The 16,695-nt window shown below is 36.5% G+C and overlaps 1 protein-coding gene across 2 annotated transcripts; it reads left to right on the top strand.

Annotated features, from left to right (window-relative positions):
- Positions 1-4,142: 4,142 nt before the first annotated feature.
- On the top strand, positions 4,143-16,078 carry LOC579697 (phospholipase A2 AP-PLA2-II). Of its 2 annotated transcripts, none has more exons than XM_796833.5 (5): positions 4,143-4,268; positions 7,876-7,939; positions 8,357-8,510; positions 13,220-13,347; positions 14,269-16,078. In XM_796833.5, the coding sequence occupies exons 2-5, from the start codon at positions 7,882-7,884 to the stop codon at positions 14,412-14,414; spliced, it is 486 nt and encodes a 161-aa protein (XP_801926.1). In that variant the 5' UTR covers positions 4,143-4,268; positions 7,876-7,881; the 3' UTR covers positions 14,415-16,078. The 2 variants fall into 2 exon arrangements, with proteins under 2 accessions (XP_801926.1, XP_780128.1); XM_775035.5 differs by lacking the exon at positions 4,143-4,268 and adding an exon at positions 4,331-4,460.
- Positions 16,079-16,695: the final 617 nt, after the last annotated feature.

The following is a 16,695-nucleotide window of genomic DNA, read 5'->3' as shown; positions in this document are numbered from 1 at the left end:
TTTTTGATTTGTAAACCCATGTTGAAGGTAAAGTAAATGTATTCAGTCATATTATTGCTTTACAATGTAAGCGTTGAATTATTATTGTTCTTCTTCTTCTTCTTCTTCTTCTTCTTCTTCTTCTCCTTCCTCTTTTTCTTCTTCTACTTCGTATTATTATTATTATCATAATCATAATCATTACATGATCATCATAATCATTTTCAATGAGTATGAGCAAGCTCACATGGCGTATGTTACGTGTACCACATGAATGTATATTTTGCAACAGACTTTATCTCAATATAGATTATCTTTTCTCATTTCAACTTATATGGTTCATGGATTTATTTCTTCTAGACTGTAATGAAGATTAAAGATTTAAGTATGTTACCAGATATTGATTTAACAGGGGCCAAACTCTACTTGGACTGCCGATGCCGAGGGGGGGGGGGGGGGGGGGGGGGGGGGTCCTAAAATTGTTAATATATTGCAGCCATTTACCTACAATGTAAACCACCTAATTTATTGATAGTACTGGGAATTCCTTTTTTGTTAATGTTGTTCTTGGCCTTCAAATGCAAAGAACAAAACTATATGGTGGATACGTCATTAGAAGATGAAAGTGGAAGTGTGAAGATCGATACAAAGGTGGAGAATATATCATCTATACTCATAACAAACAGACAGAGACATTGATAGAAAGTGAGAGAGAGGGGGAGAAAAAGTGTGTGTGTGTGTGTGTGTATGTGTGTGAGAGAGAGAGAGAGAGAGAGGGGGGTAGAGATAGAGAGAGAGAGAGAGGGAGAGAGAGAGAGGGGGGAGGGGAGGTTATGAGAGAATGATAAAGAGCGGGATCAGGACTGAAAGGAAACTTCATAAGTGTAACAATTTGAAAAATACCATCTTTAAAAGGGTAAAACTCTTGTGATAAGAAGCGGAACAATAATGTTTAGTTACATTTCAACAAAATTCTTCGCATTGTAGATTACAAAGAAATATGACACAATATTTTCATAGAAAAAACAGCATCGCTGCAAAAGACCGTGTACATACAGTTTGATGTGGCTCATAATAACAATATTGATTGACGTTCATAAACTTTCCTGCAAAATGATCTTCTAAAATTAGATGAAAGAAAGGCTCTTCAACGATGACAGGGCTAGGGTGCGATAATTTCATTTTATAAATCATAGTCATATCACATGGCGTCATGATTGCATATGGACAACGGCTACATTATTTTCGTTGAGTCATCACAAAATAATACAACATGAATCTATATTACGAGGTGTCACAGACTTTGTCATTAGAATAAATAATCTTAATTATATATAATCCATGCCGCGGTACTAATGCTTATCAGGATTTTCTTGCTAATCTTGAAGTTAATCCGGTAGCAAAACAAAGGAGAACGAAATGGAACCTATAACATAACATAACATAACTTTATTGTGCAAAAAGAGACATGTAATACATTTAAATAATGCTAATTGCTAATGTTCCGTCAGTCAACGATTTCCCAAGACATTTAGAGTAAGTTCCTGAAAGAAAGGCCCCAAAAAGTTCAACATTAATCTATTTTCTTGAGTCATGTGGCTGTGCATAGCGCTAATACAGTATAAGCTATAGCAAAAACAATTAATTTGGTCTTATTTACCCCGGATAGCCTCATCCCTACCTTGCTTTTCTCGCGAGCCCTGCAATAATTATTATATGATCATACAGACAGTGGGGATCTAGGGGGTTCGGCGGTTGAACCCCCCCCCCCCCCTGGGCGGCCAAGTGAGAGAGAAAAAAAGAGGGGAAAAAGAAAAAAAAATAACGGTGCGATTTTTGAAAAATCCTGGATCCGCCACTGGGTCCAACCCCCCCTCCTCCCCCCCCCCCCCCCCCCCCCCCCCCCCCCCCCCCCCCCCCCCTGGCAAAAAGTTAGATCCGCCCCTGACAGGTACCTAGTAGGACATACACCGTGGTATAGAGAGGGACAAATGCGGGCAAAACACCTTGTCCAAGGATGTAATAACCAAATCATACACGTATATAAGGCGTTTAGGAATCCAAGAAATATCTTCCTACCGGTTCTCATTTAACCCACCTGAGTTGAGTGAAGCAATCGATGTACACGTACGTACATGAATGTCGTTTTAAGGGATCGCTAGTGACGTGGCATATTGGACCCGGACTCCACTGATACTTTACTTGCGATCCAAAGTCCGGTGACATACTAGATTAAAGCACACCCCATGCACATAATGGTTCTATTAAGTATTAAATGTTACCCTCGCAGGGGTGCGAAAAATGAGAAATATTAACCATTTAATGTTTTAAGCCCCACTGTCCTACTTGTAGCTACTAATTGCTCCCTCTATATAGAAAAATTCCCAAATCCGTGCCTGTTGGTCCCCCATGATCCTCTTTTTCTTATGTTAGTTGAGAGCCGAGTTAATGAGATAGCAACCTGTCAGTGACCTCGCTGTGTGGTCTAATCCCTTCTGGCCCAGTAGTGTTGACGGTCTTTAATTCTTGTTCTTATTCCTGTTAGTTTGTCTACTTTGCTTTGCTTTAATCCTTCGATTATCAACAAAATTACTTTGTCAAGTTTGTGGTAATAGAAAGTTTAAAGACAATCAAATTCCGTTTTCAGTGAAATGTCATGCGGACTACAATTGTGCGTGTGAGGCAGGGCTGTAAAAGCGAAATGGTAAACAAGCTGTCCCGCGATCATACATCCCAGGGAATCGAAAGTTTAAACACAATCGAATTCCGTTTTCAGTGAAATGTTATTCTGACTACAATCATGTGAGGCAGGCTAAAAGCGAAATGGTAAACAAGCTGTCACGTGATCATACATCCCCGGGGATGTATGGATGGTGTCAAGAAACTTTCACTTTGGGTGAACAAACTTTCTATGAAGTCAATGCCATGGTAAGGTAAGACCATATGGACCCTACGCATCGTATGTGACAAGCAATGAACCCTGTGTTAGATATATATATCAAACATTTGTTATCTTCAATTGAGTTGTCATTGAGATAAGTGTATATTTGAGGAGTGGGGTTGTTCGAGGGTCATGGTCTGGTAAATGATAAGAGTATATGTCATCTGACAGCAAGTCAGTTCTTCAACATTATCAAGTTGATTGTGTTTTTATATTATTCCTGCTGGTATGGCGACAGGAAATAAGAGGAATAACAACAGGGCCGATAATTATTGTGACAATCTATACATCCCTTTTTATATCTCCTGAAAACAATAATAGTTGGAGGATTTTTTATTATACAAAATAATACACAGCATTAGGACATTAGTAACAATTACCCACACGAGGTACACTAATTGGAACAGTCTAATCGAGGGTTTTAGGACTGTTTTGAAGGTACCGAGTGTGAGTAATTTTACTAATGCCCGAACAGAATGTGTATTATTTCTTTTATAAGATGATCTTTTATTTGTTTTATGAAATAAAGTTATATAACATGATTTTGATAATGACCGGTCATTACCATTGGATAATGACCAGTCATTATCCAAATTACGCGTTAGGCAAAATAAATGCCTGGTTACGTGTACGCTTTCAACCAATCATTTGATTAGGATCCACGTCATCATCTTTCTGTATGAACATCATTAGTAACTGCCACATGCTTGCATATTTGCTTACCATAGGAGATCATGGATCTCATACAGATACTAAAACTATAAAAACAACTTTCTTTGATATACTCCTTAAAAACAACAATCAGTTAATCAATGATTCATGAAACGCGTCCCTTACCCCTCTCCTTTGAAAGTTGAAAACAGATATGATAACGAAATTCATTATCTTTGCATCTATAGACTGGACTTGAATCCATGCATGGTTAGAGGTATAGCTATATTAGTTTGGAATATCGTCCGACCTTTAATCATAATCCTAACCCTAACCCTAACCCTATACCAGTTTGAAATAGTGTCTAACCAAAACCCTAACCAAGTTAGCAAAATAATTCCAACTATATAGCAACAAACAAAAAACGAGGTCATTAATTTCAGCTATAAGTTTAAAAGGAAGTGTCCTTCTCTTTCAGCGATAAATGTATACCTCCTGAAAACCAGAAAAACCACAATAGCATGCATGTCAGCTTTCAGTATTGAACCGAAACTAGTTTTAGGTCACAAACTTTTTCAGATAGGAGTCAACACCAGCCAGGCAGGCAGGCAGGCAGCAAGTATTCATCTCTCGGTCCCATTGTCCCTCCTCTGCCTCACTGCTTCCACACATAGATTAGCAGCGCTGCGTATACTGGGTAAGTTAACAATTCAGGCAATGACGTATTATATTGTGTTTTCTGTGCGTTTCTATGTGAGGTATAAAACGTATCGAGATGAAAAGAGAGAGAGAGAGAGAGTTAGCTTTAAAATGGCGTCAACGTAGATATTGCACGGTGACGCTATTTTCAATTCATAGTGAAGCGTGAACAATTTGCCCATCGATTCAGGTAACTGTTTTTTACATTTGATATATACGTTTATTATGTTTCATCTACTTGGACTTAGTTTTGTTTATATATAGTTCGTGTAATTTTATGAGATTCCATGTGTTTAGGTACCGGGTGATGACATCTTTGTTGCTGGTATCTCTTTGTTTATACATAATACACCCGGATATATATTCATGCATTTGCCAAATGACTGTGATAACGGCTAATAAGCAGATTCGCTCTAGAAAACTGGTATTTAGGTGAGCTGATCTGACGTGCAGTATAGGCTTTTATGTACGGGTAGCATCTTTATGAATTATATATGTTCCTAAATTAGTTCTCAATTCATTCTAATATCATGTTTATATGTTGTAGTGCGTATACTGTACTGTTCGACAATTCTCTTCGATATGTTTCATTTCGATTCAGTTTATGTTCACGAGTATTGAACGAGGGGTTGGCATGAATATCAAAATAAAGAGAGATAAATTAAAGAGTATGAATCAAAGGGTTTATTATATATATATATATATATATATATATATATATATATATAGATTAAGCGTGTACATAATGATAATACAATATTGTTCTTCATGGTTTAAAGAGAAAGTTGAGTTCTGGGGAGAGGTGAAAAATAATTTGTGAGCGTTCTCATTGCTATTATGCAAGTGTGGAAACATCAGAGAACAAAATGTTCCCTGAAAAGCATGGCTCTTTAAATGCCGTCATATTTATAAGTGAAGAAACAGCATAAAAATGAGACCCGATTTTTATGCCACTTTTTTATAGTCCCATATATATATATCTGTCTGTGTACAGTGCTTGTTAGTTACTTTGCCGAGACCGGGCCAGATTTCTAATCAGTTTGATGACTCCAGAACATCAGCTGGTACGGAGAGGGCTCATTCTCAAATTCAAGTTTTAAAAAATATATTTCATACAATTTTCACGACCACGTACTGTAAAGTTTGACACAGTATATTCTAACAATGATAAATATAATGGCAGGTATGTTATTTTGAACTTTGAAATATACATCTTTAACACAATTTTAAAAGCCAAACGCAGCGGACTGTTCTAAAATTTTCGTAGAAATTTCCAAGGTGTAGGTTTTAGGTAGGAAACATAAAACTAAACCCTTTGCAATCTTTTCTTTGCATGTTGAAATATTTGCTTCGTTTGCTACGGTAAACCATTATCATTGTAGAGGTTGAATGTTTCGTCAAACAAGTCAAATAATTACGTAACATGGACTCAAATAGAAGAATGTAATGAGTGACCTCCTCTCTCTCACTGAGAAAGAGAGATCCGATAGATGGTAGGTCAAAATGAACAGAGAGGAAGATTATGAGAGAGAGAGAGACAGACTGACAGACAGACTGACAGATAGATAGACTGAAAGAGAAAGGGAAGGAGAGAGCGAGATAGAGAGAGATGGGAGGGGGGCAGGGTAAGATTCAACACGATGCCCTTCATTTTTTAAAGTGTTTTTATTCAAGCGTTATTGTATATAATCCTATATTTGACAATGCCCTCGTTGGCAAACCGCAAACCTCCCTCCAAAAATAAATGAATAAATAACGATGATAAGGAATAACATATATACTGTCCTATTTCTGTAATGGAAAAACTCACAGTGATATTTTAAACTGTAATATTATAAACAAACAATAAAACAAGCACCATTCAATTACAGATGATAACTGTGTCTGGAACGCGCATACAAAATGTTGTTTTATAAATAAACTTAAATCCTGATCGAGATCAAATTTGAATGACCTCAATCATGTCGAGATTGCAGGGATGGGTGCAATGTTCTGATAATGAAATGATAAAATAAACAATAGCTATTTTTATTGTCTCTGAATACGTGACTGCCTGTAGATCGATGTATTCGATGTTATGTACGTCTTTTGGGTGGATAAAGCATAGACATGATAAAGGATATTTAAACATGAAATTTTAGTTTATTTGTCCTATATTCAAAATCTCTTGTGGAACTTGTTAGTATCATACAGAATGTAAATTGCCATGCAGATACAGAAAAGGTGTATTTATCTCCAAAATCTGGAGTACAGAAGCGTTTTTTTTAATTTTTCTACAAACCACATGAATATCCTATTCAAGAGCAAATGAAGAATAAGATATATTACCCTTTTACAGTGGTTGATTTACTCTGAGCTATGATATGAAATAGCATATTTTGATAACCCCCCCCCCAAAAAAAAGAAAACAAAACAAACATGTACATAATTTATATTCTTCTTCATGTGAGGTCATGTCATGTGTGCTGCTACAGCATACATTATATTTTCTGCTTCAAGCCAGGATATTACATCGTTTGATCCGTGTGAGCTTTTCACATAATTTATTATTTGTTTATATTTGACTACTTTTTCACTACCGTTGCTAGATACTTATTGATGATTTATGAATCGAATAAAATGATATATATGCGGCAACCTGCTAAGAAGCCCTCTGTTGATATTCTAGTTTCCATAGCAACAAGTTGTGGCGGGAAGGTGTTGCGTACATTATTGATCACTCCTGCGATGTGTGTGGATTGTAGCTAGTGCTTATTGTAGGCCTACAGACGGACGTGGAGATGAAGAAGATAATCCTCAAAACCTTCATCCCGTTCTTAGTAGCAATAATCTACCTTTTGGTGGTTCTTTCTATAATGATCAACCTTCCATTGAAATTCCTAGAGCGCTCTTTTTTCCTTCGATTTTTAAGTCCAAACCGGATATTCTATCCTTGGCGATCTACTTAGCTGACAGGTGGATGCATGTGTAATACATGTATTACCTTGTGGTCTGTTTACCTTCAAGGCACAGACCCTTTCCAGTCAGAACACGCAAAGAATGGTCTGAACGGTGTGACTGTAGGCTACACTCTGTACAAAATAGCTGTTCATCTTATTTGACATAGCCAGACTTAACACAGTTAGGCTAGGCTCAAGGCTTCATGGAATATTATGAAGCATGAAATAGAGTACGAGGCTCCAAACGTGCAGATTAATAATAATAATAATAATAATAATAATAATAATAATAATAGGCATTTCTATAGCGCCGTCTATCTAGAAATTCTATTCCGAGGCGCATTTTTAAAAAATTATTACCCCGGCTTTAGCCTAGCTGCCGTTACAGCGCTCCAGCATTTCAATTTCAAAAATTAATTCCTGCCAGGTACGCATTTACATCACCTGGGTTGAGTGTGGCAAATGTAGATCATTGTCTTGCCAAAGGACATTAGTGCCGCGGCGGGACTCGAACCGGGGACCCTGTGATCGACAGTCCGGCGACGTATCCACTCGACCACCACACCTCTAATCTGTTGAGATAGTAATAGTAGGTGAGAAAAAATAACTTGCTCATTTGCGTTATAGTCTTTTATAATTTGTATTTTTATTTCATTTTCTTCATAGATCACCATGGAACGGTTGGGTTTATTCGTGTTCGTCGCGCTGTCATTGATGTGTATTTCAACAGGTGAGTAGCTCTCTATGACATCATCCTACTTCATGAGATGAGAGAGAGAGAGAAAGAGAGAGAGAGAGAGAGAGAGAAAGAGAGACAGAGAGAGAGAGAGAGAGAGAGAGGGGGGGGGAAGAAGGGCGTGGGAAGAAGAGGAGGAAGAGGTGGAGTGGGGAATTGAAGAGGGTGTGAGAGAGATAAGGAGAGGTATGGTTTATTCTCAATTTGCTATAAATACAAGGTGAGGGAGAAGGAAAGATGGGAAGAGAGAAAGAAAGAGAGAAGTCGTGGAACACAAAATAAAATGTAAAGAAAGAATTTGGAGGAGATTTTAAAATTGTCAAAAGAAATGATAAATAATATAACCGTGTATCGTAAAAGAAGACATCTGTTTTAAAAGATGAGTTATTGTTTTCCTCCTCTTATTATCAGTGGAATGTAGCGACATGGACATTGGCCGAATGATACAATGGGTAGATGCTAAGGTAGGCTGGCTCATCAGTGCTCGCAAGTTCCAGAACTATGGATGCTACTGCAGTAAGAACGGTCCTACTGATGGAATCGTGCCGGTGGATCAGATTGATAAGTGAGTAATGAATAGTTACAGTCTGACTAAAGACTACAGAGTCAGTCCATTTAAAATTATTTAAAATTATTAAAAAACTTGAATTCGGCGTAAATATTCATAATTGAATGACACACGCCCTTAAAACTAAAACAACAACAACAACAACGTAGACTACTAGTATCACCTTGGGAGTGTTTCACAAAGATCATAAGTCGAATGTTAACTCTAAGTTGGACTTAAAAATTATGGACTGCCATTTGTAGCCTTAAAATAAAATATATTCAAAAGCGAAAATTCGATTTTTTTTAGACTTTTCATTAATTCCACTTCAAAAACATGTCATCTCCTTGAAAGTAGAAAATATGATTGATTTAAATTTAAAAAAAAATTGCCTTCTAAATAACTTTTGCAGAATATTTTCCAAGATGCTAACGGCTTTCCATAATTGTTAAGTCCAACTTAGAATCTTTGTGAAACACCCCCTTGTCTGCTTGCACTGACGTGGGTGAACATTCTCATCTCCTCGTCTATCATTGTTCGGATGATAATGATTATGATGATCATGATGAGAACAATGATGCTATTTTGGAAACTTACCGGGAGAGACCCATCAGAAAAAGCAATAATGGGACCAATACTCTATAACCCTCCCCCCCCCCCCCCTCCTTCTCCCCCTCCTCACATGTTTGCCCTTCCCTGGGTGTGCCTATATAAGCGGTGTCTTTTGATTTGCCTGATTGTGCCTATAAGTGGGGTCTTTTGAAGTCAAAGCCCTGTAGATATTTAACCAACATCTACTTTTTTGAACCCCAGAATCAAGGATCAAAGTCTAATCCATTGTTCAGTAACTTACCGATTATTAAAGGGTGACTGGAAAGTCGAAATACAGAACGACAATAATGCAAAAAGTTTACTCTGTCTCTGCACATATAGGACGAATGCAATCCTTATTTTTGAATAGGTATGTGACAACTAGCAAACATTAAATACGGCTAGGGATTTAGAGTTTAAATATCATATATGATTTATTATTGTACAATGAAACCTGTGTGTAATAAGACTGCCCAAGGGAGAGAAGAAAATGGCCGGTATGTACAGGTTTATTTAGTGCATGTTTGAATAAGAAATGATTAATGTTCCTTAAGAGGCAGGAGGTCTTTCTATGGTCGCTAAAAAAAGGTTTGACTGGTATTGCAGACGGCATTGATGTGTTATTTTTTCCAACATGTAGAAACTATCCTGTACTTTAATATAATGAGAATTCCTACACACGTTTGTGTAATATTCCATACGTTCATTGGTTTTTCTTGCAGCCATTGTTTTTAATATTCAGCTTTTTAATTGTGTTAAGATTGTAGAGGTTCTCAAACCTCAGCATACATAATTCTTTTTGTCACATAGTCAATCCATGCCAAAGCTTTAAAGACCGTCAATACTACTGGGCCAGAAGGGATTAGACCACACAGCGAGGTCACTGACAGGTGGCTATCTCATTAACTCAGCTCTCAACTAACATAAGAAAAAGAGGATCATGGGGGACCAACAGGCACCGATTGGGGAAGATTTCTATATAGAGGGAGCAAGTAGCTACAAGTAGGACAGTGGGGCTTTAACATCTTTCGAAATACAATGCTAATATGGAATACGTTTATAATATATACTAAATACTATCAACGTTTTACACGTTTTAAGGTCATGACCCCAATATTCCGTTCATTGTACTTTGATCTGATATAACCGCTAACCAATAACTGAAACATAAAGATAAAGATGACATTGAAGATAATAATGGGATGTTTACTCTGATGGTTATTTTTAATATACATTACGGGTGATGTGCAAGCACGATCTACTATCTATACGGCTCATGGTAAGCAGGCTGTGTTGATTACAGAGATGCGATAATGATAATCATGATATAATAATTGGGTCTCATTTACCCAGGCCCAGGGTAGCCACATCAGTATCCATACCGGTACTGCTCTTCCTACGAGCCCCGGGGAGTGTTTCACAAAGGATTACCGGTAGAACGACTTTAAGTTAGACTTAACTATGGCAGGCTGTTCATGCCACTAGTTGCTCTCACGGTTATTATGATTCTTAGATAATATTTTTTCCTTTAATAATGAAATATCAAAAAAAAAATTCTGTAGATTTGTGACCACTATTTGTACGTCCCTTGATAGACCAATGCCAGTAAATGGTGAGAGCAAACAGTGGCATGAACGGCCTGACATAGTTAAGTCCAACTTAAAGTTGATCTTAGTATTTGTGAAACACTCCCAGTATGTATTAGTACCCCCAGCATATGTCAGGTATCCATTTACTCCTGTGTAGAGAGTTGTATAGGGTGGATTTAATGTCTTACCAAAGGAAATCAGTGCCGTGCTGGGCTTCGAACCCTCAACTCTCGGATTGGTAGACAATTAATGAACTACCGTACAACTACACCTCCACATCCTGAGATAACGATGGCAAAATAAAGCAAATGGAATAATTGTTTGCTTTAAACTTCAAATAGCCTATATCTTATGTCCAATGATTCAGAATATCCGATCTAACACATTCTTAATTTGTTTTAATCGATGTACTTTGCCTATTTATCATTTTAACTAAGATAATAGGCCTATTATCTTATTAGCAGTCTTATTAAAAAAAAAAAATCTTCTTGATACTCGCAGTGGAAAATTTCAAGCAAAAAGTAATCACTAAATGCGCTGAAACATAGATTTACATCTTTTGTGATTTTTTTGTTTTTTTAAGTGTGTTTCTGAAACTCAATCCGTAATTTCTATCGAAACTCATCTTATTGAGAAAGATATTTGAATCCGTTGGTGGTTATGTTTCACCTTTATTCTTCCTTCTCGGGACATATTGAGCTTGCTTTACTTCCTAGCTCTCAAACAGTTTAATACAAGTCCGATTAACACAGATGTATACAACGGAAAGGCGAATATATCTGTTTCTAGTTCGATTCAATAACAGGAAGTCACTTGATTTATTTCTCTACCAAAGTTTGTTGACCTTGCCTACAATGAGTGTACCTCTACAGAGGTCTCATGAATTGTATTGTATTCAAATTCAACCTTGCCATTGCGTTTATGATCATGAGTGCTCTACAATTTTACAAAATAGCATTTCGCCATGACCTCAGTTTGAAAAAGCTATCCAATCCCAATCCACCTTGTCGTAAATTCAGACGTTGATCTCAAATTCATTGTGATTTGCGAATTGTTATCCCCCCACCCTAAAACGTGATTTTTGTTTATTGAGTCCCAACAACGTAAATCTAAATCTGAATAGTAATGATTTTTTTTTTAAAAATTTTAGACATCATTTCGTTGTGTGATTTAAAGCATACTCAACGAATACGTCAGAATCTTTCGTGACAAACAGATATCACAAGAATCTGAAAATTCTCTGACTGGGGAAAAAAAGCAACAACAAAAGTTGTTAAATTACTGCCGGGGAGGCACAATGACGGGGGAACACTTTTATTGTGCACTTACTATGTACTTAACTACTTATGGTACGACATCAGTATTGGGCTGGTCGGAGGGAAATGCCCCCCTCCCCCATCCCAACCCCACCCAAATCCACAAATGGTTTGGTTTCGTGTTCTCTCTCAAATATTTGTTATGGGTTAATGGTTGTCGTAAAAAATATTATTCGGCACTGAAAATCGATTTGACTCACAAAATAACACAAACCATGTTAATAAAAAAACAGGAAATTCGCGACGTGGCCACATGAACTTCAAGGTCGTTGTGTATAACATCTACAATGCCTTTGGAAAGTTCGTTGGGTGTACAAAGGATGTGGAAACATAATACCCCATGGGCCCATGCACAATTCCAAAGAGAGTGCCAGGCTCTTTCTATGTTTCATTTTTGAGGCAACAGACATCATGATTATTAGTCCGTGCAGTTTTCAAAAGTATTCATTGTCCGATCTTATTTTCCAAAAAAAATAAAAATCATTAATCTTACAACACTCTAACTTCTGCACAAGTAAGGGAATTTAAATTTGGCGGAATTCGAACAGGTTGCAGTACATACATGTATACCTTTTAAACTAATTAATTCAATGCACCCAGGAATTAATGAATCGTTTTCAGGGGCAGACTCGAAATGAAATTCGGTCCAGACATTTTAGCGTGACCGATCTGATGTTCAATTCAATTCAACTCAGTTTATTCAGTTCCAATAACATATACAAAACAGAATACAATCGTGAAAGAATAACAGTATAAATCCATCAAGAGTACAAAATAAGGTAAAATGATAAAACAATAAAGTGATACATCAGACAACAACACAAGATGGAGCATTATTGGAATTGGGTGGCCATAATTTTATTCATAAAGGCTTTTTCTACTTCAAAAAGATTTACCCTCAAAGACGACAGGGAAACTGTCCACATTTTCCAAGTCAGTCTTTGATACTGTCTTAATCTGTAGAGGCGTCGTGGACTAGTGGATACGTTATCGGACTGTGGATCACATGGTTCGCGCTTCGAGTCCCCTCCCGGACTATTGTCCTTTGGTCAGACATTAATCTACAACTGCCACACTCCACCCAGGTGTTAAATGTGTAGGAAGGAATTCCTTGAATGATGTGCACACCAAAATCGGTGACCTAGCAAAGCCGGGGTAACATCATAACTTGTATACCCAATCGTACGAAACCTGACTTTTTATGTACTGTTAATACCTCTTCTCGTTGCAGATGCTGTATGAAACATAACCAGTGTTATGACGGACTTGTTCGTGAAGGTGTTTGTGCTGGTGATACCTTTGGTCAGAGTTATGGCTACAAGAAGATTACAGAGAATGGGGCAAAGACCATGACATGCAGTAAGTATAAACATCAATTATGCACTATATAGAACAAGTTTTGCTTAATTGTTTGTTGTTGTTTTAGTTTGTTTTCCTTTCTCAAATGGAAATGTAGAAAGATATTGGTTAATGCAAGTTACAGTTATAGTAATAGCCTAGGTGTTATAGGCTATACAATAGTATATGCTTAAAGAATTTGTGTTTATTGATGTGTATTAAGGTATAGGCCCACCTTGAGTTAATGGTTGTCGATAAAAGACTCGGATTTGATTTAGATATGCAACAGGTACAGCAATGATACAGATATATGATTCATTAAGCTAAAAGTTTAGGGGTGCTTATTATAAAAATGGCCTTTTCAAGGGATCATCAATAGATCAATGTTAGAACTCCTTGTTCAGAACATCATGTACATCGTAGAGGGGGTGATAACAAAATAACCATAGCTAGCTTGTCTCGACTATTCAGGACTCAAAGCACACAGAGCCTAGTGAATCTATGACGCGAGCATGCAGTGATGGTGTACTAGCTACATGTAAGAACCATGGTAACCATGGTTTTTTGTCCACTCTACCATCCACCATGGTAACCATGGTAGCTATGGTATCAAACAATGAAATTATCGAATTTGATTGTTTGATACCATGTTTACCATGGTGGATGGTAATGTGGATATTAATTTAAAAAAGCCATGGTTACCATGTTTCGTTTTTACAAGGGGTGGCTTCGGGAGGGCACAAGGGCTCCACACACAAGGAGCTTTTTTTTGTTGGGGGGGGGGGGGGAGGGGGGGTTAGCTTTGGGGCTTCTGCATGTGCATGCCACGAAAAACTGTGGAGGAGGGTGCTTGAAGAATTTGTTTAGGGTTTGAGTCCCCCCCCCCCCAACCCCTAGTATCTTTCGTTCATCTATTGTTCTTGTTATTTTTCTTTGATACAGCTTCCGATCCTCACACGGAGACGTGTAAATACGAGCTGTGTAAATGTGATGCTACGGTGGCCCATTGCTTTGCTGATAATGAACCACATTATAATTCCAAGCATAAGGGTGTGGGTAAATCATCATGTCAGCATGCAGGAAAGTAAAAAAAAGATTTTTTTTTAAAGACTCATGGAGAGAGTTTTATAGACCCAGAAAACATTGAATCAAATGTATCATGTACTAAGCTGAATTCTACTCTTGTAACTTATATATACATGTCATTGTACATTTAAACTGCAAGGATGTAATTCTTTTCTCTCCACCTGAATACAAATAATCTTTCTTTCAATGACCCGTTTATCTAGAATAGTTTGTTTGATTGTCCTTTATTAATACTTTCCTGTCGTTTCATGAAAATTTAAAACCCATAATAATAATAATAATAATATGTTAAAGTCCACTCCAAATTTTATTAAGTTAAACCGAAAATGAAAATTCTTTTTGCCCAATTAATCGTGTGCAAAACACTCATTGAATAAAAGTGTGTTTTATGGCGTTTTTATTTTGTTTAATTCCAAGCTAGTTTGTCCCATGCGTTACCATGGTTATAGACCTCATCTAAAATTGTCGTATATATGATGACTGCATCAGGATGATAGCTCTACTTGAGGCTTGAACAGGCAAAGTATCAAGTTAAATTATATTTTTGTATCAATTCGTGTTCACAATCCCATAATCCAATTCCGTTATACACTTGATAAAATATGGAACATACCTTGTACAGAATGTGCCAACTATGCAACCAGCTTATTAGGGTTCATGAAATGTCTACTATACGTGAACTACGCTTTCGAACCATGTCATCCACTGTGTGTGCTTTACGTTCATATCAATTAATCAATTTAAATAAATATATGCAATCATAATTATGATACAGATTTCTGAAAATCAGTGGAAAATTTATGTCAAAATCTCCTTACATTAATGTGGGGACACATTAATATTTCTCCGTGTTCTGATATTGGTTTAAATAAAAACTAAAATTGCCCGAAATATTTGTGATTCCCAATTATAATTATTATGACGTCAATTTTTCATGTAGCTTAGTATTGAGATTAATTATATTAATATTCTTCTGTAAATAGCGTTATTTAATGAAATATCATATTTGTTATTATCATCTGACAAATTACTTTGTCCAATCTTAAGATTAGATTGTGTATAATTATGTTTAATGAGGGATCCCATATACTGTAATGTACTTCATAATTAACTCAACTTTTATCGATTGGATTTAATTTCAAACAAGTCCGATAATGGATTATTTGCTTGCGTTCAGAGCATTTTAATATATATGATTTATAAACTTCTAGAAATGTTGAAATAGAGATTTTTAAGTGCCTGTGTGTAATTAAAATAACTGTGTCAAAAAGTAATAGTCATTACCGTACGATAGTGATGGAATGAGATAAAATTAAATACAATATCAAGTTAAAACAATTAAAGGGATAGAACATCAGAAGTAAATGAAAACAAAATACATTTAATAACAAATCGATTCAAAAAGTAAATGTAAGACTTGAAAGAACAGGGTGTCAAAATGTTTTCTATTCATTTACGTCTAGATTTCGATGGAAAACGGAGAAAACAGGAAAGTTAATAAAACATTGAAAATATAATATAATATATGGCTAATAAGTAGGCCTATAGGTACATACTATACCTTAAAATGCTGTGCCATAATAATACCGCTTAGCAATCAATGAAATATATATTTTGAATATAATTGATTTTATATCTATAAATTTGAGGTTTTAATCGCAAAACATTTTAATTGTGAGTTTTGTTATTTTGTTATGTGTGTCAAACGTTCGCTTAAAGGTAAAGACCAGTATTGGAAACGCCCCCCCCCCTCTCAAAAAATGAAATGGAAGCTCTCATTACCAATCATGTGAAAGAATATGTTTTGACTAATACATGATGATAAAAAATTTGCCGGGAAACCGCCTACTAATTCATATATTTGATAAATTTGTTTCTCTCATGGTCTGTGAGAGATATAGGGTAGTCCCATATACATCTTTCTGTGTATAGTGCTTGTAACTTTACGAAGAATGGGCCAAATTTCTTATCATTTTGATGATTCCAGAACCTTGCAGATGCTAGATGCTAGATGATCAACCTTTTCTGATCGATTCCACAACGTTTCTTTCACAATGCAATCGCATGACCATAACTGGTCTTTACCTTTAAAGTTTCATGTAAATGGCAGAAGTGTGTGTATACAGGAAGAAGGATAATAGAGGTGATTAAGAAGGAGAAAAGGGAGATGGAGAGAAAGTGAAAGAGTGGAACGACAGGAGAGAATGAGAGAGATTTGGAGAGAGACAGAGAGACACAGAGAGACAGAGAGTTACAGAAAGCAGGATAGACCAGGCACTTTAA

This window comes from Strongylocentrotus purpuratus, unplaced genomic scaffold, assembly GCF_000002235.5.
Source record: "Strongylocentrotus purpuratus isolate Spur 01 unplaced genomic scaffold, Spur_5.0 spur5_contig_820, whole genome shotgun sequence".
In the NCBI taxonomy this organism is placed as follows: Eukaryota; Metazoa; Echinodermata; class Echinoidea; order Camarodonta; family Strongylocentrotidae; genus Strongylocentrotus; species Strongylocentrotus purpuratus.
This window is presented reverse-complemented; position numbering and strand designations above follow the sequence as displayed.